The sequence below is a fragment of the Ceratotherium simum genome, chromosome 4 (assembly GCF_057802395.1).
Source record: "Ceratotherium simum simum isolate JZ-2026a chromosome 4, ASM5780239v1, whole genome shotgun sequence".
Classification (NCBI taxonomy): domain Eukaryota; kingdom Metazoa; phylum Chordata; class Mammalia; order Perissodactyla; family Rhinocerotidae; genus Ceratotherium; species Ceratotherium simum.
This window is the reverse complement of record NC_141903.1, coordinates 10,353,926-10,381,894: the sequence shown is the minus strand read 5'-3', so window position 1 is coordinate 10,381,894 and position 27,969 is coordinate 10,353,926. Positions and strand designations below refer to the sequence as shown.

The following is a 27,969-nucleotide window of genomic DNA, read 5'->3' as shown; positions in this document are numbered from 1 at the left end:
GGGGGCTGGCTTCATCACCAGAACCACTTGACTTCTCGCTCCTCTTGCTGTCTGGTGGGCAGCCAGGGTGACCCTCATGTAGATCCCTGGCCAGGTTATTTTTCCTTCCTTGATGGACCGTTAATGTGTGGTCCATTAGAGTTCCAGAGAGAACCTTCAGGTAGAAGTGGGGTAGGAGTTTCCACGGACAAGACAGTGTGGCTATGAAGTAAGAAAGGGCACAGCCTCTGCCCTTGAGGAGATATGTGTGAGGTTAGAAGCTTGGGCTGTGAAGTTAGAACTGAGTTCAAATCTGGGCCTGTTTCCTCATCTATAAAACTGGGGTAATAATGATTATATGAGTCTTATGAGATTGTTGTGAAGATTGAATGGGATAATGCATGAAAAGCACTTAGTAACGTTGTTGGCTCAAAGAAAGTTAGTAAGGTCAAGGGGGTTACCTAACAGTTACAGAGTCAAGAGAGACACAGGGTAATGTACCCTAATATCAGGTTCAGGACAATCATGCCTTACAAGAGTGTAGTATTTTATGATTTACAAGACCCGTTCTCAAGCAATATCTTTGTCTGGCTTCAGACTATGTGTGTGATGCAGTGTATTATTATTCTCATTTTACAGATGAAGAAACTGAGGCCCAGAGTTCATGTAACTTGGAAGTACTGGGGCTGGACGTTAAATTCAGTTGACTTCTGACCTCAGGCCCTTTGCACCACACTAGGAGGGAATCTGGGAGGAGGAATGGAATGTCATAGATAAAGGCAGGAGGTTGGAATGTGTGGGTTGGGTCAAACGATAAATAGACCTCTTTGGTTTTAGTGGATGTTTGTAGTGAAAAATAACATTGGAGAGATAGATTACAGCCAGATTGTGAAGGGCTTTGAGTATCAAGCTTATAAATTTGGACTTCATTCTGTGAGCAATGGAGTTTTTGAGCAGGTGTGTCATCTGTAAGAAGTTAATGTGATTAATTGGGAGAGGGGCAGGGATTGAGTGGAAGAACAGAAGTGGGTGACAGTTTACCTGTCTACTGACTGCCTGATTAGTTAATCTTGCAGGAGTCCGCTTATAATTAACATTTCCTTTTGGCCTTTGCTATCTTAATCCTCTCTGCTTGAGACTCTTGTCAGTGGATGAGAGCATTCTCCTTGGAGGAGAGAAGGAAAGGCAGGAAAGGAGGAGGTAGAAAGAGTAAGTAATATCAGTTAGGATTAAGTGTGACTATGGATGATAGAAAACCTCAAAAATAATGGCTTCACCAAGCTAGGAGTTTATTTGTCTCTCACATGGAAAGCCCAGAAATGGTCCGTGAAGAGGTGGTAGGGTGGCTCATTCTGTCTTGCACTTGGCACGAGGCTTCTGCCTCCTGAACGAAGCTGGCTGCTTAAGCTTCAACCATCAAGTCTCCTTCCATCCAGCAAGAAGGATGAGGGCAACAAGAAGGGCATGACCCTTCATTTTAAGGACACTTTCCTAAGGCCCACTTGACACTTCCTCTTGTAGCCTATTGGCTAAAACCTAATGACCAAAAGGAGCTGCAAGGGAAACTAGGAAATGTAGTCTATAATGTAGGCGGCCATGCATCCAGCTAAAAGATAGGAGTGCCATTCCTAAGGAAGGAGGGGAGGAAGGATACTGGGGATGATATGTTAGTTTGCTCAGGCTGCCATAACAAAATACCACAGGCTGGGTGGCTTAAACAACAGAAATTTATTTCTCACAGTTCTGGAGGATGGAAGTCCAAGAGCAAGGTGCCAGCAGGTTGGTTGCTGAGACCTCTTTCCTTTGCTTGCAGACAGCCACCTTCTCCTTACTTTGTCCTCACAGGGTTGTCCCTTCATACATGCTTGCACTTGATGTCTCTTCCTCTTCTTGTAAGGACACCAGTCAGATGGGATTAGGGCCCCACCCTAACAGCTTTAGTTTAATTTAATCACATCCTTAAAGACCTGATCTCCAAATATGGTTACATTCTGAGGTACTGGGGATTGGGACTTCAGTATGCAAATTTGCAGCTGTAGGGGGGACAACAGTTGAGTCCATAGCAGGTGACCTGTGGTCTGTGGTATGAGACTTAGGGGTTCTCAGTTAGAGGGTGAGGGTGGAAAAAGGTTTTTTTCCCCTGAAGCTGGACTTGCCAGGTGGTTTGTGTAGGGGCATCAGTTATGCCAGAAACCTATTCTCAATGCAACTTGTCTCTAGTCATGGTTGTGTACCTGGGTGTGGTGTTGGGGAGTTTTGGTTGGTTCCTTCTGAGGGCTGTGAGGGAGAATCTGTTCTGTGCCTCTCCCTCATGGTAGTCATGGTAGTTTGCTGGCAATCTTTGGTGTTGTTTGGCTTATAGAAGTATCACCCCGATCTCTGCCTCCATCTTCACATGGCATTCTCCCGTGTGTGTCTCTCTCTCCAAAATTTCTTTTTAAATAAGGACAACAGTCATATTGGATTAGGGCCCACCCTAATGACCTCGTTTTAACTTGATTACTTCTGTAAAGACCCTATCTCCAAATAAGGTCACATTCTGAGGTACTGGGGGTTAGGACTCTAAAACACCTTTTGTTTGTGGGGAGGGGAACAATTTGAACCATAAAAGCCTCTGCAAACGCAGAGACGGAGTCTTTCCTACATCTTGGTTGGGGGATATGGAAGAATCTGAGACTACCCCCTGGTCCAGGGATACTGGTGATGCTGATGCAGCCCAGGACCCTGGACAGAGCTGGTCCATGCTGGGATAGTTAGATTTGGAGTGGGCAATGGGCACCTGAGTCTTTTGCAGCCAAGACTCTTGTTACAAGAAACAAAATCCACTCAAACTAGTTCAATTAAAAGATGTGTGGTGTGTTTGTGTATGTGAGGAGGGGAAGTGGTATATTTTAAGGGTCAGGGGAAATCAAACAGAAATCCAGGAAACAAGACCAGCAGGCCTCTGGAAGGGCCTGAACTGAGGCAGTCCTGGAAACCCCTGCCTCTCTTCTCATGGCTTCCCAGCTTCTCTAAACACGTCAGCTCTCTTCTCCTTTCTCTCCTCACTAACTCCTTCTAATTCCATTGCTCCTTCATAGTGGTGATATTCTGATAACGCCATAATTGTGGCCCCAGCATGCCACCTGCCACAGCTCTGCATGACTTTGCAGTTCGAGCAACCACTGAATCTTCTCTCTGTGTTTATTTGTTCAAAGTCCTGAAAGAGAAGATCTGAGTGGACTGCCTCACCTTTTCAAGAAAGGCCACTCAAGTCAGAGGTCATTGCCAGCCTAAGAATGAGTCCCACTCTGATCAGGATACTGCCCCTGCCTGGTCCAATGAGCTGTGGCTATGGGGTGGGGTCACGAGGCTGGATACTTATCTAGCAGGAGCAGTAGGGGACCAGATTCTTTGAATAGGAGGCATGAGTGGAACATGCATCCCAAATGTAGCAGGGCAGAACTCTGCTACAGCGGGACCAGTTACACTGCTGTTGTTGCCAAAGGCAACATTTAAGGAGGAGGGACAGAGAGCATCATTCGCTCACTAACTTGTCCACTCATTTACTCATTTTTTCTTCATTTATTTCTTAAATATTTGCTAGGCGTTTCCTATGTGCTAGGCACTATGCTGGACACTGAGATTACTAGAATTAGGTCAACATGGTTCTTACCTTTTTGGAGCTTATAGTCTAGTAGGGAAGACAAAAAAGAACTTCATGAACAAATTGATAAGCATATAGTTACAAATTGTGATATGTGTTATTGTAACAAAGGAGAGTTGTTCCGTGAATGAGAATATCAGAGGGAGGTCTGAGATGGCCGGAGAAGCCCCTCTGAGGAACAATGGGGAAAAGAATTCCAAAGGAAATGCTTGGAGGGATCTTAGTACATGTATCTTTGCTATGGAGCCAACTGTATCCTTGGACTGGTCCCCAGAAATTAGTCTGGTGCAACAAAAACACATGGATTGGAAATTAATTCCTTTCTCCAACCATTTCTTAGGTGCCTGGGCCTCCTACTTTCTGATGCTTCAGCAACTTGGGATTGTTTAGGAGCGTCTGCTGGGCTGGCTGTTTGAGTCCACGTAAGGAGATTGTCCTAATCCCTAGGCTTATGGGATCCTCATTAGTCGGTGGCCAGGTTGCCCCCAACCATAATATTTGTGTTTGAATGAGCCTTGACAGACTGTTTGCTAAGCTCTGCTTCCTCCTGAGATCAGCATCCTTGTATTGCTGCTGTATTTTGAGACAGGCAATGTAGTCACTATAATAGTCTGCTAATTTCCAGACCTTTGGACTTCTTTTTGTTTTTCCAAAAAAAGCTTCATTTAATAATAAATCACACATGGGGTCCACAGTCTGTTTTCTGTAGCGTATGTTCTGCAAAGGGGGAATGGTAGCGCTTATCGTCACCCAACTCCAGAGGAATCTGGGTAGAGACGCCACAAATGTTCCCTTTAATAGGTATTTTCTCCTTTCTTCCCACTTCCTTTAATTGGTGTGAATTGAAAAGCAGTTGGGCTGAGCTTGTGAGCTTCTTAAGTCTTACTTGGTTTTTAGTTCTCCTTGGAGAAAGTCATCCCTTGCCCCTCTGACCCCACCAGGATACTGTAAGCTTCTGCAGTGGTTTAAAGCTATAGTCACAGAAACCGGGGCTGGAGGAGGATATGACTGACAACATGGGCACTTTTCCAGACCTTTCTCCAGACGTTGCTTCAGGACATTGAGAGTTCCCCTGACAATGCATGATCCCTTGAGTCAAAGCCTAAACTAGGATGGTGGAAGGAGACATCGGTGGATAACGTGACTTGCATAGATGCCGCAGGATCCAACACAGGGCCTGAACAGAGTGGGTGCTGAGCAGGCATGTGTTGGACTAGACTAAGTGGTAGCAATGCCAGGCCTCAGACAGCATGATTGGCATGTCAGGCTGTGGCAGAGGGGCACACCTGGTGCCCACTGAACCCTGAGGGTTTGCCTGGGAAGTGGGGTTTTGCTGCTTGCCTCTCTGGTGGTGGCAGTAAGGGAGTTGTCTTAGGAAAGAGTCTTCCACATAGAACAAACAGCCAATGCAAAGGTCCTGAGGAGGAAGGCTCTCTGATGTGTGGGAGGTCAGTGTGGCTGGAGGAGAGGAAGCAAAGGGCAGAACAGTGGGAAATGAATTCTCTGAGGGGAGGTCGTTTTGGGTAGTGCCTGGTTTGTGTTGTAAGGATCTTGGCTTTTACTTTGGATGGAAGGGGCTAGGGCATTGCAGGATTTTGAGAATTGTCGAAGCATCCGTCTTGTTTTAAAGGGATTATTCTAGCAGTTTTATGGTGAATGGAAAGAGGGGAATTAAATGTGGAAGCAGGGAGGCCAGTAAGGCAGCTGCTACGATAATCCAAGCAAGAGAGGGCGGTGGCTCACAACAGGGGGGCGGCAGTGGAGGGGAGATGTGCTTAGATTCTGCATGTGTGTGTTGTAGGTGGAGCAAATGGGCTTTTCCTCATGGGTTGGATATGGGTATACGAGAAAGTCAGGGATGACTCCAGGGTTTTCGGTCTGAGCAGCTGGAAGAATAGAATGGCATACAGGACTTCCTTCATTAAACTCTTGATCCATCTTGTCATCTACATTGTCATAAATAATAACATTACCTCACCTTTTTTCAGCATGGTACATTTACAAAGCATTGCAGTATCATGTTTAACCCTCAAAGGCACCCGGAGAGGTGGGTACCTTTATCTTCATTTCACAGGCGAGGAAACTGAGGAGCAGAGAGCTTCGAGGGCCCACTGAATTGCAACCTGTTTCAGGCAGTTTTCTTACACCTCATCCCTGGAAAAAACCTCTTCTGTTTTATTGAAGTCTTCATTTTTCATCTTGTTTTTTAGTTACGTAGCTACATGTCATCTCCCCCACCGAGTGGCGTATTGTCTGACGGCAGAGCTCTGTTAGGGGTCAACTTTGAGTCCATCCAGCTCCAAGGAACTAGCAGGAATGTGGTGGGTCAGAGAGACTGATCGTTCTTGTAACATGGGACCCCTTGAGAATCCAATGGACGCTGTAAACTCTCTTGCTACAAAATGTGCATATGTGCAGTTTTAATTTTTTTTGTGAGGAAGATCAACCCTGAGCTAACATCCATGCCAATCCTCCTCTTTTTGCTGAGGAAGACCGGCCCTGAGCTAACATCTATTGCCAATCCTCCTCCTTATTTTTTTTTTTCCCCCTTTTCCGCCCAAAGCCCCAGTAGATAGTTGTATGGCATAGTTGCACATCCTTCTAGTTGCTGTATGTGGGACGACGCTGCCTCAGCATGGCCGGACAAGTGGTGCGTTGGTGCGCGCCCGGGTTCTGAACCCGGGCCGCCAGTAGTGGAGCATGCACACTTAACCGCTAAGCCACGGGGCAGGCCCCCACATGTGCAGTTTTGCGTTACAGTTTCATTAAGGCCCATTCATGGCAGCCACTTAAGGACCCTGGTAGAATGTACTCAGTAACTACTTAGTAAACCAATACAATAGACAGCCAAGGCATTCTGCCCAAGGTGTGAATTCTTGGAGCTGGGAGCTGCCAAGAATAAGAAAACTATATTTATAGTTTATTCAGATCAATAATCAATCAAGATTAATTAAATTCAATAAACCTGTGCTAAGTGATGGTCTTGAGCCGGGTATTGGGGCCCAGAGCTGAAAAAAGCAGTTTCTGCCCTTAGGATGCTTACAATCCAGTAGTAATCTCTCTTTCTTCTTTTTGCTTGAGGCAGCAAAAAACACCATTATTAGTACTAATGTCCCCATTTCACAGGTTGGGAATGGGTGTACCCCTTGCTTCATGTTACTATGGCTCCTGCCATCATCCCCATCATATTTCATTGCAGCCTTGTGTAGAATTATCTGGCTCCTCTACAGAATGTGAACTCCATGACAGCAATACCATGTTTCTTGCTCTTCTCCAGTACAGAGTGCCTGGCACAGAGCAGGTGCTCAATTAGTTCTTGTTGATTGGATGGATGGATTGGTGGGTGAGTGGATAAGTGGATGGATGAGTGGGTGGGTGGGTGGATGGATGAGTGGGTGGATGGATAAGTAGGTAGGTGGATGGATCTGGGACAAGGGTTGGAGGTTTTTCACTTTCTTTTGGCCTCCTAAGGTTCAAATAGACTGAGTTGCCCCATCTTGCCTTCATCTCCTCACCGCTACCCCCTTCCCTGTCAGGAGGCTAGATCCTGTGAGAACAACACAGTAATGAATATGGTGTTCTTGAACTCTTCTCCAAACACCTGGACCCCTGTAGGTGGCCACTGCACCAAGCCCCACAGTTCTCACCCTCCATTCACACTCCATTCAGATGGCCCTGCTGTACCTCATTGGGACTGTGCACATGTCAAGCTAATTTCCCCTCCCTCCTCCCTGCCCTTACCGCCTTCCCTCCCCACCTACCGTCTCAGGGGCTCTCACTGCAGTCCTTCCCCTTGACCTCCCTCTGCCCCTCCCTCTCCCTACAGTCTCACTTCCTTCATGGGGCCTCTCTTGATCTCTTTCCTCTGAGAGCTCATAGCTGCTGTGGCCCACAGTTTAGCCCTTCATTTTTAAGATAGCTTCTTGTTTCTTGTGTGTTCATTTTGTCTCTTCAACTAGATTTCACAAAAGCTCCAGGAGGGCAGAAGCCATCCCCTCTCACTCCCCTTTTCTAACCTTTTTCAAGATCCAGCAGAGTGCCAGACACACCCTGCATTGGAGGGGGAGGGACTGAGAAATCAGCTCTTGATTTCATCATAAAGCGTCTATTCCAACTCCAGTGTGTGAGTGTGTGAATGTAGGAGAGTGTGAGAGTGTGTGTGTGTGTGTGTGTGTGTGTTTGTGTGCGTGTGTCTACAGGAGTACTAGAAAGGAGAGAGTGAATCCTAGTATGATGTTCTGGAACAGGAATTATCAACTCTGACACTGTTGACATTTGGGGCCAGATAATTCTTTGTTATGGGGCTGTCCTGTGCATTGTAGGATGTTTAGTAGCATTCCTTCTAGATGCTAGAAGCTCCTCCATTCCACCCCAACCCCGCCCAGGTTGTGACAACCAAAAATGTCTCCAGACATTGACAAATGTTCCCTTGGGGACAAAATTGTCCCAAGTTGAGAATCACTGTTTTAGAGAACTTGTGGAAATCCCAACTTTCCTCTTGTTGGCTGGGAATGTACTTGGTCTCAAGAAAAACAGCACAATGATTTGCAACCCATGAGGTTATTATGAGAATCCAACAGGGGTCCTAAAACACCCAGCGGAGAGCAGGTGCTAAATACGTATCCATTAGTGAGAGGGAGTGTGGTGTATTGGTTGAGGGTGTGTGTTCTGGAGCCAGCCTGCCTAGGGTGAAATCCTGGCTCAGCTCCTTCCTAGCTGTGTCACCCTGGGATATTCACTTGTTCTCACACTACTCAGTTTCCTCATCTATAAAATAGGGATGATAATAATTGTACCCACATAAGAATTGTGGCGAGGATTAAATAGGTGACTGTGGGTAAAGCCCTTGGAATAGTGTCTGGTACATAGAAAGTGCTCAGTAGAGGTTGTAGTTCCTCTGTCCTCTCCTGGTTGGTGGAGGAACACCTCCTTCTCCTTGGTTCCCTCTGGCTGTGATTCTCCTGCCTCGTTCATTGCTGACTTGCACCGAGTGTGAGCTCTGGCCTTGCTGCTTGAAGCTTCTGCTGGGTCATCACATTTGCCCTCCCTGATGCAATGCCAGGATGTTGCCTCCGTGCTGAGGCTGTCAACACCTTGCCCAGACTTCAGGCAAACTGCCTGTGCATTTCAATCAGTGTGTTTCACTTGAATCCAAAGTGGACCTGCTGGCTAGTTCTATTTACCCCTGGAGCGGAGACCCTCCAAAGCCTAGCTCAGGGACTAAAGAAGTGACCTTCAGGCAATTACATTCTTTTTCTCCATTATTGTTTTTGTTCCTCTTCTACTGCTGCTTGTCCAAACTCTATTAACACTTGGTGTTTGCTGAAGCTTTTGTTTTCAAACATGTCAGCAAGTGGCAGGGCCCCAGATGAGGTACGAATCCATCCTGAAGGGTCATAGGGCACTTGATGGCTGTAATCAAAATTGGCAGCCAAGCTGGGTCAGCATCCCTTGAAGTAATCTCAAGAAATGCAAGAAAGAACTTAGCCAGAACAAGGGACATACCTGCCCTTCATGTTCTCAGCCCTTTAGTTCAACAAGTATTTATTAAAGCTCGGTAAATATTAATTGAACTTCTATTGTGGGCCAGGTGCTGTTCTCAGCACTAGAAATTCAGTGGTCAACAAGGCAGACTCAGTCTCTACCCTCTCTGAGGCTGGAGGGAAAGAGAGGAAATGAACAAGTATGGTATATATGTATACATACATACTTACATATATATATATACACTCACACATACATATACACACACACATGCACAAAATAAATTATGACATCAGCAGTGGGCTGCTCAGGAAAGCCAGGACTTTGAACTCCAATCTGGGTTTGAATCTACTTTCTACCACTTTCTAGCTGTGTGGCCATGGGCAAGTTCCTAATCTCTCTTTGAGTTTCTCATATGTTACCTGGAGGGTAATGCCTTGGAAGTTTAGTGTAAAAGCTTAAATGAGCTGATACAAGTAAAATGCTCGGGATTTTGCTTGTCTTATCGATCACTGCAACCCCAGTACTCAGAACAGTACCTAGCACATGGTAGGTGCTCAAATGAATATCTGTTGAAAAATCATATGTGCTTGGTACATAGTATATGCTCAATAAATGTTTACCATTTTTGGGGGGAGCAATGTGTGCAGTGGTTAGAATCTAGACTTCTGAATCTATCTGTCTGTCTGTCTGTCTGTCTATCTATCTATCTATCTATCAACTAACTAACTTATTAGGTAGATAAGTTGTTTTTCCTCCCTGTGCCTCAGTTTCCTCATCTATAAATCCAAGAGAAACATTGTACTTATCTCCTAACATCACACAAAGCACAGAGACCCCACCCTCGTTGTTTCTATGAGCTATATGCTATAACAGTGTTGTTTACTTTTTCCTGTTTCTCTCAATTTGGGCTCCTTATGAGCAAGGTACTTCAATATGTTAAGTAGAATTAGCGGCTAGTCAGTGGATTCGATTTCCAGGGTTGGTGGAAGTCCCACCTGTCTTAAGGTAGCTGCTTCCTCTGGCTTGCCAACTTGGGATTTCCAACATGAGAGTCCTCATTGGGTTCAATGACCCCAGGTGGCCCTGGTACTTGCAACACCCCTTTGATCCTTGGCCATAAGAATTTTGGTCTGGGTGGGCTTGTCAGTAACCAGCTGCTGCCTTGGCTCCTGAGTATAGTATTTTGACACAGGGAGAAGTCAAATCTTCCATGGGGAAGTGTCAATATTCTCCAGGGCATGGAGACCTCATATGAAAGCGGAAGCTGGAATGGGAATCTGTGGGAATCCTTTGCCTACTTTATCTTCTGTGGGCAGGCATGGTCGGGGCAGGGCAGGCTATGATTTCAGCATTTTTACTTATTCTCTGTCTTATGTCTTCCTCATGTTTTTCTGCCCTTTCCATCATCCCTCACTCAGAAGTTGAGTGGCTAGGCCTACAGGGAATGGGGAAGAAGATGACCTGTTCTTATACTGGTCGGAAACAGCTCGAGTGAGGATCGTAGATAAACAATCAAACTTCAGAAGAGTGGCATTCTGGTTCAAAGTTTCCTGTTAGTCATTTAGAAAACTTAACAGAATTGGGTATTGGTATGCAAAGCCACTTCCTTTGTCAGTAATGTCTGCTTTTCCCCAAATGGAGCCTTGAGAACAGAGGCCCTTATGCAGACAGATGTACATTTATAAATTAAGTGGCAACACCAGTTACTTTCATTTTCATACGATGTGACTCCTTGGAATGAATACAGACCTTCATGTTGAATACCAAGTTTCAAGAGCTAACACCATCTTCTTAGGCTGATCTACTGGAACTTTCTCACCCGACAGAGCTGGGCAGAGGGTGAGGAAGAGATTCCTAAGGAAAGATGGAGAGAGAATAGTCAGGTAAAAACACAGTCTTGCCCTGCCCTCCAAATATCTGATCGACTAACCTAATTTGCTAGTGTTCCAGAGGCAAACGCATATTATGGGTGGTTTTCTTCTGTTAGAAACCTCAGTTGCCTCTAAGGCCTTGCCCAGTTTCCTGGCAGGTATGTCCTCAGCCAGACCTCTGGGGCTGGAGGGAGCAGGGAGTGGAGAGTCTGCAGAGTTAGGGCATCAGCAAGCTGGAGCGTGTCCAAATGCCGGCAGCCTATGTGAGGACAGGGTTTGAAATCAGGCCAAGTGTGGAAGGAATGAAGAAACAGGCCATGTTTATGCAGAAGAGAATTCTGAGCCCTTTCAAGGTTTGCTTTTGGACAAAGGATTAATTTTATTCAGTTGTGACTACAGTGCCATTGGTTGCAAACGGCAGGGAAGCAGATTTAAAGGAGACATAAAGAAGAGCTCTGAAGGAGTTCTTCTGAATGCATTGCTTTAGGAGGTATTATAATGCTAAAAAAGAGGAAAGTGACTACCATTTACTGAGCACTTACTGTGGCCAGACACAGAGTCAAGCCCTTTCTGTGCATTAGTCTCAGCTGAGCTTCCAAGGAAGCCTGCAAGGAAGGGACCATCATCTCCATTCTACAGTTGGGGAAGCTGAGTCTCAGGGAGGTGAAGTTGCTGCTCAAGCAGGCTGCCGCTGACCCCTACAGTGCCTTTGTGTGGATTACAAAAAAGACACCCTTCCCATGGTGGACACAGAGTCTGGGTAGGGCACAGGCCTTGGCAAGTGGATCACATGTTGGGTGCCAGCCTCCACTGCTCTCTTGGCTGGGTGGCCTCATGCAGGACAAAGCCTGCACAATCACACGCTGTGGCCCCAGGCTGGAGGCCAGAGCTGGTAAAGGACAGAACTGGGCTCAAGAGCCACATCTGTCTAACTCCAGAGACACTGGCTCTTAACTCCCAAGCTTCATTGTCTCTCAGGATTGTGACTTTCCATCCCTATGAATTCCCACAAAGGCTAGTTGGTCCCTTGGGGAAAGGGCTGATTTGTGTAGGTCTTTGGACTAAATAGCCTGCAAGTTTCCCCCTTTTCCCTTAGAGAATGTGGCAAGACTGAAACATGAAGCAGGCCCTAACCCTGAGCACCTGCCATCCAGGTGCTGTGGGGAGGCAGTGGGTGCAGAGAATGAACAAGGCACAGGGCTGGGTTTGACTCCTGGCTCTGTGATTTACCACCAGGCGGGTGAGGAGGGATCTTGGGTAAGCCACTCAAACCTCTGAACCTCAGTTTCCTCATCTGCAAGACGGGGATAGTTCCTACCTCATGCAGTAGTTGTGATGATAACCTGAAAGGGCAATTGAGAATACGCTTCCCTGCGACACAGTGGAGCAACATTATCAATGTCACTTGTTTGTGTTTGAGGAGGGTTCTGCTCTCATTTCTTCTCTAAAGCCTCTTCACCGATGTGATCACTGCTTTCACTGCACCCATGTTTCAGAAGGTTATGTTTTCATTTTCAATTGTCTCAAAATATTTTCTAATTTCCCTAGTGAGTTCTTCTTTGACCTATGGTTGTTTAAGAGGATATTGTTTAATTTACACATATTTGTGAATTTTCTAGTTTTCTTTCTGTTATTCATTCCTAGCTTCATCCCTTTGTGGTTGGTAAAGATGCTTTGTATGATTTCAATCTTTTTTTAATTTATTGAAATTTGTTTTATGGCCTTATGTACAGTCTATTCTGGAGATTGTTCCACGTGCACTTGAGAAGATTGTGTATTCTATTATTGTAAGATGGAGTGTTCTGTATATGTCTGTTAGGTCTGGTTATTTATAGTGTTGTTCAAGTTCTCTACTTCCTTATTGATTTTATGCCTAGTTGTTCTATCCATTATCAATAGTAGGGTATTGAAGTCTTCAATTATTATTGTAGGACTATCTATTTCTCCTTATAATTGTGTCAATGTTTGCTTGATATATTTTGTTGGAAGTACATATATGTTTATAATTGCTATATCTTTTTGTCGTATTGAGTCTTTTGCCAATATATAATGTCCTTCTTTGTCTCCTGTAACAATTTTGACTTAAAGTCTATTTTGTCTCATATTAGTATACTGACCACAGCTCTCTTTTTCTTACTATGTGTGTGGAAAAATTATTTTCCCATTCTTTCACTTTCAACCTATTTGTGTCTTTGGATCTAAAGTGAATCTCTTGACAACATATAGTTGGATCATGGTGTTTTTTTTTTTTTTAAATCCTTTCTGTTAGTCTCTGCCTTTTGACAGGATGGTTTAATCCATTTACATTTAAAGTAAATATTCATAAAGAAGGACTTACCTCTTTCATTTTGCTATTTGTTTTCTATATATCTTACATCTGTTTTTGTTTCTCAGTTCTTCATTACTACCTTCTGTTGTGTTCAACTGATTTTTTCTAGCTTACTGTTTTGATTCCCTTCTTGTTTACTTTTCTCTACATTTTTTAGTTAGTTTCTTAGTGGTTAAGTTGGGGTTTACAATTAATATCTTACATTTATAACAATATAGTTTGAGTTAATACCAACTTAGCTTCAATAGTATGCAAAATCTCTGCTTCTATGCAAGTCTGTCTCTCCCCTTTTGCATATTATTACCACACAATATGTCTTTTTACATTGTGTGCCCATTATCATAGATTTGTCATTATCATTTTATACATTTGTCTGTCCAATTGTCTCTTAGTGATGGACTCCTTGTTTTTGTTTATCTCTTAATTTCTCCTTCATTTTTGAAGGATAATTTTGTGAGATTCAGAATTCTTGTTTGACAGGTTTTTTTTCTTTCAGCACTTTGAATATGTCATCCCACTGCCTTCTAGCCTCTATGGTTTCTGAAATTATTTGTTTGCTTTATTGAGGATTCTTTGTACATGGTGAGTTGCTTCTCTCTTGCTGTTTTTAAGACTCTCTCTTTGTCTTTGGTTTTTGACAATTTGACTATTATGTCTTGGTGTGGATCTCTCTGAGTTTATTCTGCTTGGATTTTATTGATCTTCTTGGTATGTAGATTTGTGTCTTCCATCAAACGGAGGTTTCTGGCCATTATTTCTTAAATATTCTTTCTGCCCCTTTCTCTCTCTCTTCTCTTATTATGGAACTCCCATTATGTGAATGTTGGTGTGTTTGATGATGTCCCACAGGTCACTTAGGCTTTGTTAATTTTTCTTCATTCTTTTTTCTTTCTACTCTTCAGTTTGGCTAACCTCAACTGACCTATTTTCAAGGTCGTTGATTCTTTCTTCTGCCTGCTCAAATTTGCTGTTGAACCTCTCTAATGAATTTTTCACATTATTATTGTACTTTTCAGCTCCAGAATTTCAATTTGATTCCTTTTTATAATTTCTGTCTCTTTAATGATATTCTCTATTTTCTGAGCCATTATTCTCCTGATTTCCTTTAGTTCTTTGTCTGTAGTTTCCTTTAGCTATAAGCATATTTAAGAAAATTGATTTAAAGTCTTTGTCATGTAAGTCCAATGTCTATCCTTCTTCAGGGACAGTTTCTATTAATTTCTTTTTTTCCCCTATGAATGGGCTATCCTTTCCTGTTTCTTTACATGCCTCATAATTTTGTGTTGAAAGCTGGATATCTTGAATATTATAATGTTCAAACTCAGATGTCAGATTCTCCTTTCTTGCCAGGGCTTGTTGTTGCTGCTTTATATAGGTTGTAGTAGTTCATTTGTTTAGTGACTTTTCTAAAGTATTTTTATGAAGACTGTATTATTTGTTACATGTGGGCACTGAAGTCTCTGGAGTTGAATGAAAAAAATCTGGTCTTTGTGGCTGGACTCTGTGCATGTGTGTTGGGGCATACCTTCATTGCTTAGCCAGGCCACTTACAACTCTGCCTTAGCCTGCCTTTCCTGTCTGCATGGAGCTTGAAGGTCAACCAGAGTTGAGTGCTTATGGCTTTCTCACCTCCTTTCTCAGCATGTGTCCAACCCTGTGCATAGCCTTCTAGATCCCCTGGTATTGTGGGTATTCTTCAAAGCTCTTATTCTCCAAAACATTTCACTACTAAGCCTTTTCTCCCAGGCTTATTGGTAGTATTATTGTTTGCCCCAACTTATATTCTTTGCCCCATGTGGAAGCATGTAGTTCTTTCGCCTTGAAATGTTTTTGACCAATGCCCTTTGCATAGCTGCTTCTCTGCCCTAAGAGAGTCCCAAGTCAGGGAAATAAAGGCAAGCTCATGGCTTTAGTCCTTCAGGGAGCACAAAGACGGGTCAAAACAGACAACTACAATTTCTTAGAACAAGGTCCACTCTGCTTCCTTCAGCCCCAGGAATCCACACTGGAGACATGGAATACCATCTTCAAGACTGCCACTGAATGAGAAGTAGAGGATGGGACAAGGATAAATTAAAATGCCACAAAGCTTTACCAGGTTTCAGTTGCCTTTTTCTTGATTAGGTGTTTGCTTGGTTGCTGTAAACTTTTGACTATTTTCCAAAGTTCTGGTAAAGTTGATTCTGACAATTTTTTACTAGATTTTTCATTGCTTCTTTGGAGGGATGGGCTCTCCACCATTTTTGCTGATGCCACCCTAAGAAGTAGTTTTTGAATGCATTTTCTTTTGCTTACAGATGAGGAAACTGAGGACCAAAGGGAGAGGGAATGAAATGAGTCAATAGTAGGACTACTAGGAGGACTCAGGATTCCTCTCATTTAGTTCAATCATTTAGTTCAATCTGCCTTCTACCCTTTTTGGTCACACGGTTCATCAGCAGTGAGTCTCAACTTGGTTTGGAGACCACTGGGATTAAAGAGACAAAGCAATGGCCTCCTCAGGGGTCTCTCCACATCCACTCTGCCTCTGTCCATCCACTCTCCACACAGCAGCCAGAACAATAGTCAGAGTAAAGGGGTTATATCACTCCCCTGCTTAACACCCTTCACCCTTCCATCCACTGGTATATGTATAAGCAAAAGGTGGTCTACCAGACAATGGAATATTATTCAGCCTCAAAAAGGCATGAAGTCTGACAGTTGCTACAAAATAGATGAATCTTGAAAACACTGTGCTAAGTGAAAGAAGCCAGTCACAAAAGACCACATATTATATGATTCTATTTATATGAAATGTCCAGAATAGGCAAATATATAGAGACAGAAAGTAGATTAGTGGCCGCTTGGAGCTGGGGACACTTTTTGAGGTGATGAGAATGTTCTAAAATTAATCATGGTGATGGTTGCACAACTCAGTAAATAAATCATTGAAATATATATTTTAAATGAGTGAATTATATCTCAGTAAAGCTATTACAAAATAAATAAGTAAAATCCCTCCAGCTTCCCATTCTCTTGGAATAGAGCCCAAACTCATCCTGAGGACCTGAATGACCTGGTCCCTGCCTCTCCAGCCTCATCTTATGTCACCGCCTCTTCTCTTATGATACTCTATCCATAGCAGTTTCCTTTATGCTCTCTGAATATGCCAAGTGTTTCCTTCCTCATGGCCTTTGTACATGTTATTCCCTTGTCCTGAAATGCCCTTCCCCTGGCTGTCCCCGTTGCTGACTTGTTCGAATCCTTCATATATCTACTCAGGGAGGCCTTTCCTCCAACAAAAGTTGATGCCCCCTGTTATTCTCTACTAGACCCTGTTTGTTTCCTCCATCACATGTATCATATTTTATAATCTTATGTTTATTTATATGTTCTCAAAAAGAGCAAGATCAGTCCTAGCATGTGCTTGGCACATCACAGGCACTTACTGAATATCTGCTGCATGAATGAATGATGACAACCTTGTAGGATCATACTATTCATCCTCCTGAGGGTTTTTCCTTAAATCAAACCACATGCATTGTGTCCTATTCTGTTCTTGAAGACCCCCCCAAGCTAGTGGTTACATTTCAGTCCTTGGAAAACAGACTGCATCCTTAATCTAAGTTAACAGTGTGCTCTGGTCCTCACTTAGCAAGTGATGCTAAGCAGGGACTGAATGCCGCAATGGTGTGATGTGATCTCATGTTCCAAGGGATTAGCGGAGGCTCTGACAGCACAGAGCGGACTTGTTGGCGTGTTCAAGCCAACTACTGCTCCCTAGGAACAGACAGTGTAAATGGGAAGGCAGAGCACACTCTTGAATGTTAGGTACTCATAGGAGTCCTACCAGCCATTAGGAAATGGGGGGGTCAGTGTGGCCTGGAGAAGCCAGGGAGGGCCTCATGGAGGAAGCAGGACTCTGACCTGAAGGATTTGCTTTGGAGAAGGTAGAGCAACAGGCACCTTTTGATAGAGGAACAAAGGTTAATTAGAGCTGGGTAGAAGAAAGACATGGCTTCCTTAGACGATGAAGGTTGTGTGGCCTTTGAGTAGTGCAGAGATTGGCATTTTAGGCTCCTGTCACCAGGATAGAGTAATTGGGGAGCAACAAGTAGCCCATCATAGCAGTTGAGAATATAGAAGTTAGATACTGATTTTCCTGTCACTTCCTAGCTTGATGACTTTGGCCAAATTATTTAACCTCTCAGTGCCTCCGTTTCCTCATCTGTAAAATGGGATCATAGTTTATACCTCACAGGGTTGCTGTGAGAATGGAATGAGAAGATGTGCTGAGTGCATCTCTGGTGTACAGTAAGGGGTCAACCATGGTAGATGATACAAACACCCTCCTTGTCACTCAGCTGGAGTGCAGGACCTGTGCTAGGGAGAGGTCATGTTTGGTTAATGAGTGGAGGTCTTCAGAACCAGGCTGGGCCTGCACTGACTCCTGTGGGTCTTTGTGGGCAGTGGGTTTCTCTACTGGTTTTGTTTAGCCCATGTGGGCTACATGGGTGTCAGATAAACTGAAGGCAGGGAGGGCAGGAAGGAGCAGAGATTCTCAGTATCCAGAGGTCTCACCAGGCTGCCTTTCTTTTCTATTTCACAGCCATATACAACTTCCAAGGGAATGGAGCCCCCCAGCTCTCCCTGCAGATTGGTGATGTGGTGCGAATACAGGAGACTTGTGGAGGTGAGTCACTGGACCAGGTGACCCTCGGAGGCCAGGACCCTTGGCTGATGGTGTTGGGATGCCCCCACTACGTACCCAGCACCTCCAGTCTTCTCTCAGAACCTGCAACTATGTGTGGTCTGTTTAAATACATTTTGCTAATATTGGTAATTGGAATTCACTGAAAATAATGCTTTACCATTTTAGTAATTTATGCTTAGTAGCAAAGGCCTGACCGGGTGGTTTGATGTTTATTGTGCTCACCATTTGCCATGGCCGTGGGGCTGTTTGGGCCTGTGACATCTAGATACACTTCTTTATTAGTATCAATACCATTATAAAGGAAAATCAGCATTATGAGGGTTTTGAAAGGCCCATTAAATTATACCCCTGATTCCATGAGGACTGCTGTGCACAGCTGTGTGGTTTGGGCACTGCACCTCGTCCAGGGAGTGGTGCTCACTCCCTTCATCAAGCTGGAAGCCCTGTCTTGGGCAGAGTGACATCTCTTTCTTCCCATAGAGGTGCTATCCTTTTGTGAAGCCAAGTGTCTCTTGGGCTGTGTCCACGTATGGTGGTGGTGGTGGTAGGGAGTGCTTTTTAAAATTTGCACAAAGGCTAATGGCCTTGTACTCATGAGTCAGGCCATTAGAAATCAATATATCACTTATGTCACTGATAAAATTGATATTGGGAGTGTGGCTTGGGTATAAGAGCCAAATGAGCTTGCGATGTGTGTTGGCCAGTCAGGCAGGCTCTCCCAGCCTTCAGTAGCCTAGCTGGACCACAGCGGTTCTCTCCCTGCCTGGGCCTGCCTATAATCCTACTGCATGGAGGCCGTAGAGTGTGTCCTTCCTGTGGCCGCGCAGAGCAAGGAGAAGGAAGAGTAGAGAGGGCTGAGCACCCAGGCCCTGTCCCTCCCCCACAGCTAATCCCTCAGGCGAGGCCCTCCTCCTGCCTAGCCATGGGAGTGAGGGGCAGGGGTGCTATTGTTAAGGAGGCCACCCTCAAGGGCAAACAGACAGCCAGAGGAGGGGAGGTTCCCTACAGAAGTAGCTGTCTTTGGGTTCCTACTATATACCAGGCACTGTGCTAAGTTCTTCACCACACGTTTGTCTAATTACTCCTCATAGCAACCCGCAGGACAGGGAGTATCTCCGCCGCTGGATTAGCTACAGGTAACTTCCAAGGCAATTCTGCAGATGAGTGTAGGTGTGCACATGCACACACACATGCACACACACAGAGACACTTGTACAGTGGACATACACAGGCACACACATACATACGTGCAAACAAAACACACAAACGGAAAACCTCTTTTTGGGGGAAAGAATTTGATATTTGATATTTCAAAACAGTTTTAAAGAAGTCATCACGGAGGAAGCGAGAACTTTGTTCACCTTCCTAACATGTATTTCTTGCTTTAGTATTATTGTTATTTTGGGTTACATGTGAGGAGATAGCATGCACTTTTCAGTGTCCAGGCCTCTGGGGATCCCAGCCGGGGCCTCTTCAAACCTTTTACAGACAGAGTGATTGAGACTGGGGGTGGGGGCTTGGCTGAGGGAGGGGAGGTGTGATTCCAAACACCCTGCCCCTCCGCACAGTGCAACCCTCTCTTTTACAAATCTAGTTCTACCCAGTGGCAGATAAGCAGACTCTAGGTGTCCACCAAGGGTACAGAATGAAAATAAAAACAGCAAGACAACTCTCCTCAGTGTCTCTTATGTGCTGAGTGCTAATACTGAGAACAGGCGGGAGACCTCACGTTTGCAGGTGAGGAACCAAGGCTCAGGGAGGAGAAATGAGGCAGCTAGGGTCACACAATGAGCCAGTGGCCGTTCTCCCCACCCCATGTCCGCAAGCCCACGCTCTTTCCTCCACCTTATGCCTACCAGGAGAGTGAAAAAGCCTCCGTAATTATTTTCTGTGTCCTACATTTTGATATTCAGACAGATCTTTTCCTCCCTGCATTTTGAAATTCAGATGAGTCTTTTCCTTTTCTTTTCATGCAATTTCCCTGGAGAAAGAGCCTGAGGGCGGTAAACTGACCACACAGGGTGCATAGAGTCAGAGCCTGCCATTACTCTTGCCTGGCCTGGAGCCCGACCTTCGGAAAGCCTGCACCTGCTGACTCAAGCCAACTTTATTTGTCTTTGGGATTAGCGTCCTTGCTTCTAACCTCTTTGGTTCTGGTTTTCCATTTTTAATTCTTTTTTATTAGTCTTATTTTAACGTATCCTTGTAATAAGCAGCCACAATACCGTTCTGGAAAGAGCTGGGCTTATTAGTTTAGTAAGTGACTGCCAATTCATGAATACTTTGAAAATACAATGTTCAGAAGTCTGTTGGAATGATTCTAGATATCTGAGGAACTGGGATGCAAATTATTAGGATTTATCATGCATACGCTCATACCTGTAGAGAGTTTTCAAACTGGAATTTATGGGATCCTAGGGTTTCCTTGAGGGCCTTGGACAGCTAAGGGCTCTAGGATCAGGCCTGGTATTGTGTGCTTTGCAGATGGGGAGTTCTGCCTATGATTCTGATTGATAAACGGTTCCTCCGCAAATATAAAAAGTGAAAACTACAGTGTTAGTCAGACGTTAGTCAAAATGGTATAGTAGAAAGAACTTGGGTGTGCCCATGAAACGCTCTTATAGAAACCTACTTGAAAAACAAAATCCAGCCAATTGAGCGACGAGTCAAAATTTAAAAATATAGTAATTGAAAAGCTGTGATAAAAGGAAATAGTGGTGAGCGTTGAGTCCAAATGAATTGATTTCTAAAAATTAGTATTAAAAGTTACAATATTTATGGCTACCAAAAAGAGTGTTATTGTTAGGAAACTGTACAATGTAAAAAAAACTAATAAAATTGAGAAGTGTAGAGAGGAATGGAAGAGAGCAGATTAACTGTATGATATCGCTTTCATAACAGAGAGTCGGTCAATATTAACTAGAAATAAAACATGTAATTAAAAAAGCCATAACCACTCCAATCTTTTAATGCTTTTCATAACTATTTTCATTTTAGAAGAGTTTTTAGGAAATCTTTTTTGTGAAGAAGAAACATTTAATTGGAGTTTCAACATTTCCTTCGATTTCACTTGATTTCTTTTTCTTCTGTTACATACGAATAAGATTAAGTTTGAGATGTGAGATTTTTATTTACGTAGTCTCTTTACTATATGCTAAGATTTATGAGAGTATTTAAAAGGTCATATTTTATCTATTTATCCGTCTGTCATTCTGTGTGTATAAATATAAATGAAAAGTTAACCGGAATGATGTTAATAGTGTTTTTCTTGTTCTGAGTAATGGGATTCAGGATGATTCTTTTAACTTTTATATTTGTACTTTTCTGCTTAGTTTAAATTCTTTATAGAAGCACAAATCAATTTTAGATAAAAATAATATAGTCTTAAAGATTCGAAGCACATATCTCCAGATATTAGCAGTGATTAATTCTAGGTATATGAATAATTGTTATTTTATACGTTGTACTTTTCAGTAGTTTTTAAATCTCCCCTCTCCTAAAAAAAAAAAAAAAAAAAAGTGGAAAGAAAAGAGGACGGCCTTTGAATCAGAAAGTTGTTCTCTGCTCCACGACCCACTAGCTAAGTGATCTTGGGTGGGTGGGTTTATTTTCTCTCCTGTGAAATGGGTGCTCATCACCTTGCTCCTGGGCTTGTTACGAGGATAAAATGAGAGAAGGTAGAGAAGCAGTCTGGCCCCATGCTTGGCTCCTGGGTGCCGTGTCAGTTAATTCCATCCCTGCCCCCCTGATACAGAGCTACATCGAGACTGGCAGGTGTGTATCTTTACAATATGGCCCAGGGAACCCGGAGGCTGGCCCTCTGATTTCCTGGAATGGGTGAGGCTAGCACTCCTTGCCTATGTACTAAATTTACTCAGCTCGATGAATGGAGAAAACAAAAACCTGACCTGGAACCTTAGATATGAATGAATTTCCTTTTAGTAGAGCTCAAACATTTTGATGAACTTTTTATTAGAAAGATAATGTTTTGTTGTGATAAAAACTCAAACAGTTTGGAAGGATACCCACTGCTAAGCCTTAGACATTCTAATGCTCATTTCTTTGTCCATATTACATCTCTCAGGCTGCCTCTTCTACCCGGAGGCAGCATAAACGTTCTGTGTCCTGATTTTATATATGGAAAACGCATGTAAGTGTTTCTTCAGCAGTCAGAACTCCTAATGAGGGGATAAACATAAAAAAAGCAGCGTTATTTTTCCCTAGTCACTTCCTTCAGTCATATTTGGTTGACATCTTTCCTGATATTTAATGACATCTCAAAAGAAGACTTCAATCCCATATCCAGTTCAGTGCTCCTCTCCTTCTTCCCTTTCACCCGCTTAAACAAGACTGGGGGTGAGAGGGAGTTTGGAGTGCTCTCTTTCCAATTCTCTGTCTTCCCTGCTCAAATAAGCCCAAAGATCAGCCAGTCTCCTGCGCAAGTAGCCAAGTAGCTGGGGAATGAGGTGCCAGGTGCCCCAACATCTCTGAGTGAATCTCCTGGGCTGCACCCCCATACTTGGGTTTGGTTTGGGGATGGGGGAGCTATACCATACCCTCCTAAGGCAACCACTGCCACCTCCAAAGACCCCTCTGTCCCTCTCTGTCTTCTGATTATGTAGACTGTGGCGGGGGATGATCTTTGGGGTAGCTCGGCTTGTTTAGACTCTTCTTTATAAGCCCTTCAGGGGGAATGTCTGCTCCGCCCTCAGGGATTCGATACCTGAGTGTTCCTTTCTGGAACAACAGAGGAAGTCCCTTTCCACCTACTGAGGCACGTGCTTTTCTGGGTCGTGGGGGCCCACTAGTGGGGAAGAGAATGGGATTTCTAGACAGTGGTTCCCAAGGAGCTTTGAATTTCACTTACCAGTAAAACAAAACAAGGGGAGGGGCCAAGGGAGGAGGTTGACACAGGATCTTTTGTTTTTTTTAAGGTAAGGTATAGTTTTTGTTGTCGTTTTCTAGAAGCAGGACTATGCTGTGCATCTCATTCTGAGACTTGCTCTTCTCACTTAAAAATACCTGGAGTTCTTTCTAAGTTGGCACATGTGCATTTACCTCATTCTTGGTTTGGCTGCGAAGAGCTCTACCCAAGGAGTTATGAGTCTACCACTTGCAGAGTGGGGTATACCCAGAGCATGTAGCAGTTTCCGTACTAACAACTCCACCAAGAGTGATCTTGACACGTCTAAGTTCTTTGCTTTTAGGGTAAGAGGGGGACATTATGAGCACTTAACAAGGTATCTTTTTAAAGCATCACTTTGCAGAGAGGTGGTCCTTTGTTCGGGTCTGCTCTAGAGACAGGTCCGTGTGAAACAGACTTCATTTTCTTAAGGAAAGCTGTTGTATTACGGAAGGTTTGTAAGTGAAGTGTTCTTCCCTTCTGAATGAAGGTGAGGCTGAAACGTCAGTGAACTTCCATCATGTTGAATTTGAAGCGCGTCTCATTTACTTTGTTGTTATGGATTTTTCCTTTTTTTTGGTTTTGAACCTTTAGTAAAAGTAAAGAATGAATGCAAAAAGAACACAATGCTGAAAACTTAATATGAATGTGAATCTCACTAGAGGTTCAAATCTGGTATAGTGCAAATTTTGTTCCTACTATTTTACATTTTTACAAACTCAAATCACTTTGGTTCATATACTTGCTATAAAGTATTGGCAAAAAAATTCTTCAGATTCACACTTTTTGGCTATATTACTTCTAATAGATACTATAGATTTACATCTGGTTTAACAGAAAAAAATACTTATTGTTTGTGCATGATCAAGTATATTTTAAAGATTCAATTGTTGCTTTCATCTAATAACTTCTAGTTTTTCATAAAATGCTGACTTCATTGAAAAATCTTTTCACGTAGCTAATCATTTGGTTTCATTTTCAGAAAATGTATAAAAGGTCATTGCAAAGTTCAGAATGATCCCATTTTCTTTTAAACAAAGTTCCTCTAAAACAAATTAGCTACAGTAACCTAAAATTTACTCCAAGATGTTTTCCTCAAAACAAAACAATAGAGGGCCGGCCCCGTGGCATAGTGGTGGAGTCCGCGTGTTCCGGCGGCCCAGAGTTCTTGGGTTCAAATCCCAGGGTGGACCTACACACCGCTCATCAAGCCGTGCTGCAGTGGCGTTCCATATGTAAAGTAGAGGAAGATTGGCACAGATGTTAGCTCAATGACAACCTCCCTCAAGCAAAAAGAGGAGGATTGGCAACAGATGTTGCCAATAGCTCAGGGCCAATCTTCCTCGCCAAAAAACCAAAACAAAAACAATAGTAAATATGCCCAACTTTCTCTGGTTGATTATTATTATTGATTTTTAAAAGAGAGAATGGTATTTTGTAATTTTTGAACACTTAGCATGTTCCAGGAACTGGGCAAACTCTGAATTCCTTATCTAATTTAAGCTTATGAGACAGGCACTGTTATTATTCCTATTTTACAGATAAGGAAGTTGAGGCTCAGAGAAATGCAGTAACTTGTCTAAGATCACACAGACAGGATGTTTTAGATCCCCATTCAAACCTAGGCTTTGATTCCAGAACTCATAGTCTTGACCACTGATAAGTACGTGCTTCTGCTTAATCTTTTATTAGCTATCTCAATCATACGGGAAAGTGAAATATACCCAGGCGTTCACCACTCAGATAAACAAATATTAACATTTTTCCATGTTTACTTTGTTTGTTTGTTTTTTAAGAAATGGAAATTTTAGATCCAGTTGAAGCCCCTGTTTTCCCCTCCCCTATTTTGTTCTTGGTTTTTGGTCTACACTGTAGGTCACGCTTATCCTGAAGTTGCTATGTTTTCTTCCCGTCCAATGTACCTTTACCAGATATGTTTTCCTTCATAATCTTGTTTAAAAAATAGTTTTTGCAACAACCCTGTGGGGTAGGTGTTATTTTCCTAAGTTTACAAATGAGAACACTGAGGCTTAAGTGACATGACCAAAGATCCTGCTGCCCAGAGATGGCAGAGAGAAGATGGGATTGCTAGCCCTGGATTCTTTTTTGATGTTATAGGATATTTTAATCTCTCCTCCCTCTCTCCCTCCCCCCAAAACTCCTAGGTGATTGGAGAATTGGGGCACATTTCATTTTGGTATTTGGGATGTGGTAAGGGAGAACCATTTGAGTAGCTGGCACTTCATAATGGTCCAGAAGATGGTAAAATGTCTTCTTTTCTCATCTTCCCCCAGGATGCACTTTGTGAGATTTCTAGTAAAAAAAAAATTGCTTATCTCATGCATAGAGTTAGCAAAACAGCCCTTGCTGCTATTTAGCTCCAAAGGGGTTTGAGGCCGGGAGCAAGCCCTGGGGTGTGGTAAGTGCTATGTTGTGCTGAGGTTGCTGTTGATCATGGTGTCCATTGTTGTGGATTTTGCTGTGTGTCCCAACTATTGTTGTCTGTCCAGTCACATCTTGGAATGCTGCTGGGTATAGCTGACCAGTGACCAGATGAGGGAGCTGACATCAGGGGCCAGGGAGATCAATGACCCAGCAGGGGTAGGGGTGTGGGAAAAAGTCTTAAGGACAGCCCTGATGTAGTTGGTACATTATCATCATCTAGCAAGTGGAGGTGGTGATAAGCCCTTCTCATCAAGGGTCACTGGGGATTTATTTCTGAAAGCTCCTAACCCAGTGTCATGCACATAGTAGGTACACAGTCAGGGTTGGTTGAACTTGAATCTGGGAGCCAGAATGTGTATGCTGGGGTAAGAGTCAATAGATTCCTTACTCAAGAGAGAGCCGAAGTTCTGAGAATCAAGAAACATACAAGGTGTGCACAAGTAACTGAGTCTCAAGGTTCAGAGCAGGCAGAGTCCTCGACTAGGAAGTCAAGGGACTCTGATGGAGCCCCTGTCATGGAGATGAAGGTGTGGGCATGAACTTTGGGTAAGGACGATTGGTCCCTTGATTGTTTTCCATCTTTCTGGTGGATTTTGGTGGGCTTGGTGATCAAGTGTATTCATCACTGCAACCAAGAGACCCTAATCTATATTTGTGCTCGTCGCACGGGGGACAATGTGGTGGAACAGCTTTGAGGGCTGGCTTAGAAGTGACACAGACTTCTCCTTGAACTCTGGCTGTGTGATTTGGCCCAGTACATCAACTGACTGAAATCTCAAGTTTTTCATCTATAAAATGGGAATGGGGTTGGCCCTGTGGCTTAGCGGTTGGGTGTGTGCACTCAGCTACTGGCAGCCCGGGTTCGGATCCTGGGCGCGCACCGACGTACTGCTTGTCCGGCCTTGCTGAGGCGGCGTCCCACATACAGCAACTAGAAGGATGTGCAACTATGACATACAACTATCTACTGGGGCTTTGGGGAGAAAAAGGGAAAAAAAAAAAAGGAGGAGGATTGGCAGTAGCTGTTAGCTCAGGGCCGGTCTTCCTCAGCAAAAAGAGGAGGATTGGCATGGTTGTTAGCTCAGGGCTGATCTTCCTCACACACACACAAAAAAATGGGAATGATAATACTTGGCTCACAGTATTGCTATGAGGACTAAATGAGAGAATGCATGTACAACACTTAGCATACAGCTTTGCCTACATTAAGCAATCAATAAATGGTAGCTAGTAATATTACAAAGATGCTCTCATATCTAGTTGGTGGGATGGGGAAGAACTGCAAATAAAGGAGGTTGTTATTGTGCAATACTGTAGAGTGTCATCTCTGGAGTGAGATTCTGGGATTTAAATCTTAGTTGCATCACCTACTAGCTGTGTGACCATGAGCAAGTTGCTTAATCTCTCTGTGTCTCTCTATTTTCTTCTTCAGAACTGAGGCAGTTATAGTACCTATTTTATAGGATTGTTGTGAAAATTAACTTATAATTTGAAAAAACAAAACAAAAAACTTTACCAGAGTTCCTGGCACACAGCAAGCACTCAGAAAGGATAAGCACTGTTGTTAACAGTTAATTATTACCAATAGTTATGAACAAATTACTAGAGGACTGTGGAAATAGAATGTGATGCCTCATGAAGTAGTTTTCCACCACTGGAAGTATTCAGTTGGAAAGTAGCTTAGTAAGGATGTAGTTTTGGGGGTTCAAGTGTTGGGAGGATGGAAATATTAGGCCACCACCATACTCCTTCCTCCATTAGACAGGAAGCACAGTATGATGGCTGCCTGTGTTCAAATCCTGACACTGTCACTTACTAGCTGTGTGACCCTGAGCATGTTACCTCTCTGTGCTCACTCTTCTATAAAATGAAATAATTACAGTTCCTACCTCATATGGTTCTTATGAAGATTGAAAGCCTTCATATACGAAGAGTGCTTAGAACGGTACTTTATTCCAAACCTGACTCTTTCTCCCCAACCTCCATTCCTTCCCGTTTTCCCTCTCTCTTTCCTTTTCTCTCTCTCTCTTTCTTCTCTCTTTCTGTCTCTCAAAATAGGAGCCCCTGTGGGCCCCTGTTGCTTTAGAACTTTCCTTAGGACCTGACCCTTGGGCTGGCTCATGCCTGTGATGGGTGACTTTGCCTTCTAAGTTGTTTTGGGGCTTGCACAGATGTCTGTTGAGAATATATTTCAACAACAATCTGTCAGCCCCATAATGAGGGTTTGCTAATGAGGCTCCCAACAGATACTCTTTATTTACAAAGATGACAAATGCCACTACTTGACTGTGCTTGAATCATTTCAAAGGCTGGTGGACTCATTATAGTAATCAATACTTGCTACACTGAGGCTCATTTTGTCTGAGGACTGTGTGTAATTTGGATTTCTGTTAATTGAATCATTTTTGATAGTCCTGCAATGGGAAGAATCTTTTAAAATCCCTAGACTTTTACCCATCCCTGAACTTGTCTGTTTTGTAATGACAAACCTCTGCAAATTACATTTTAGATACCATTTGCTGCTGTGAGAACTGTGGGTATTATTTTAGGATGTTTGCCAAACTCCCTCAGCCTTTCTATGTCCCTAAGGCAGAGGTTGAAAATGTGCACATGAAG

General features: G+C 43.4%; 1 protein-coding gene across 1 annotated transcript in view; it reads left to right on the top strand.

Annotated features, from left to right (window-relative positions):
• The window catches only part of DOCK2 (dedicator of cytokinesis 2), a 401,533-nt gene that overhangs the window by 2,783 nt on the left and 370,781 nt on the right, over nt 1-27,969 (top strand). Inside the window, exon 2 of the mRNA XM_004428542.3 lies at nt 17,901-17,984. Coding sequence (XP_004428599.1) covers nt 17,901-17,984 — 84 coding nt within the window. The remainder of the gene's footprint in view (nt 1-17,900; nt 17,985-27,969) is intronic.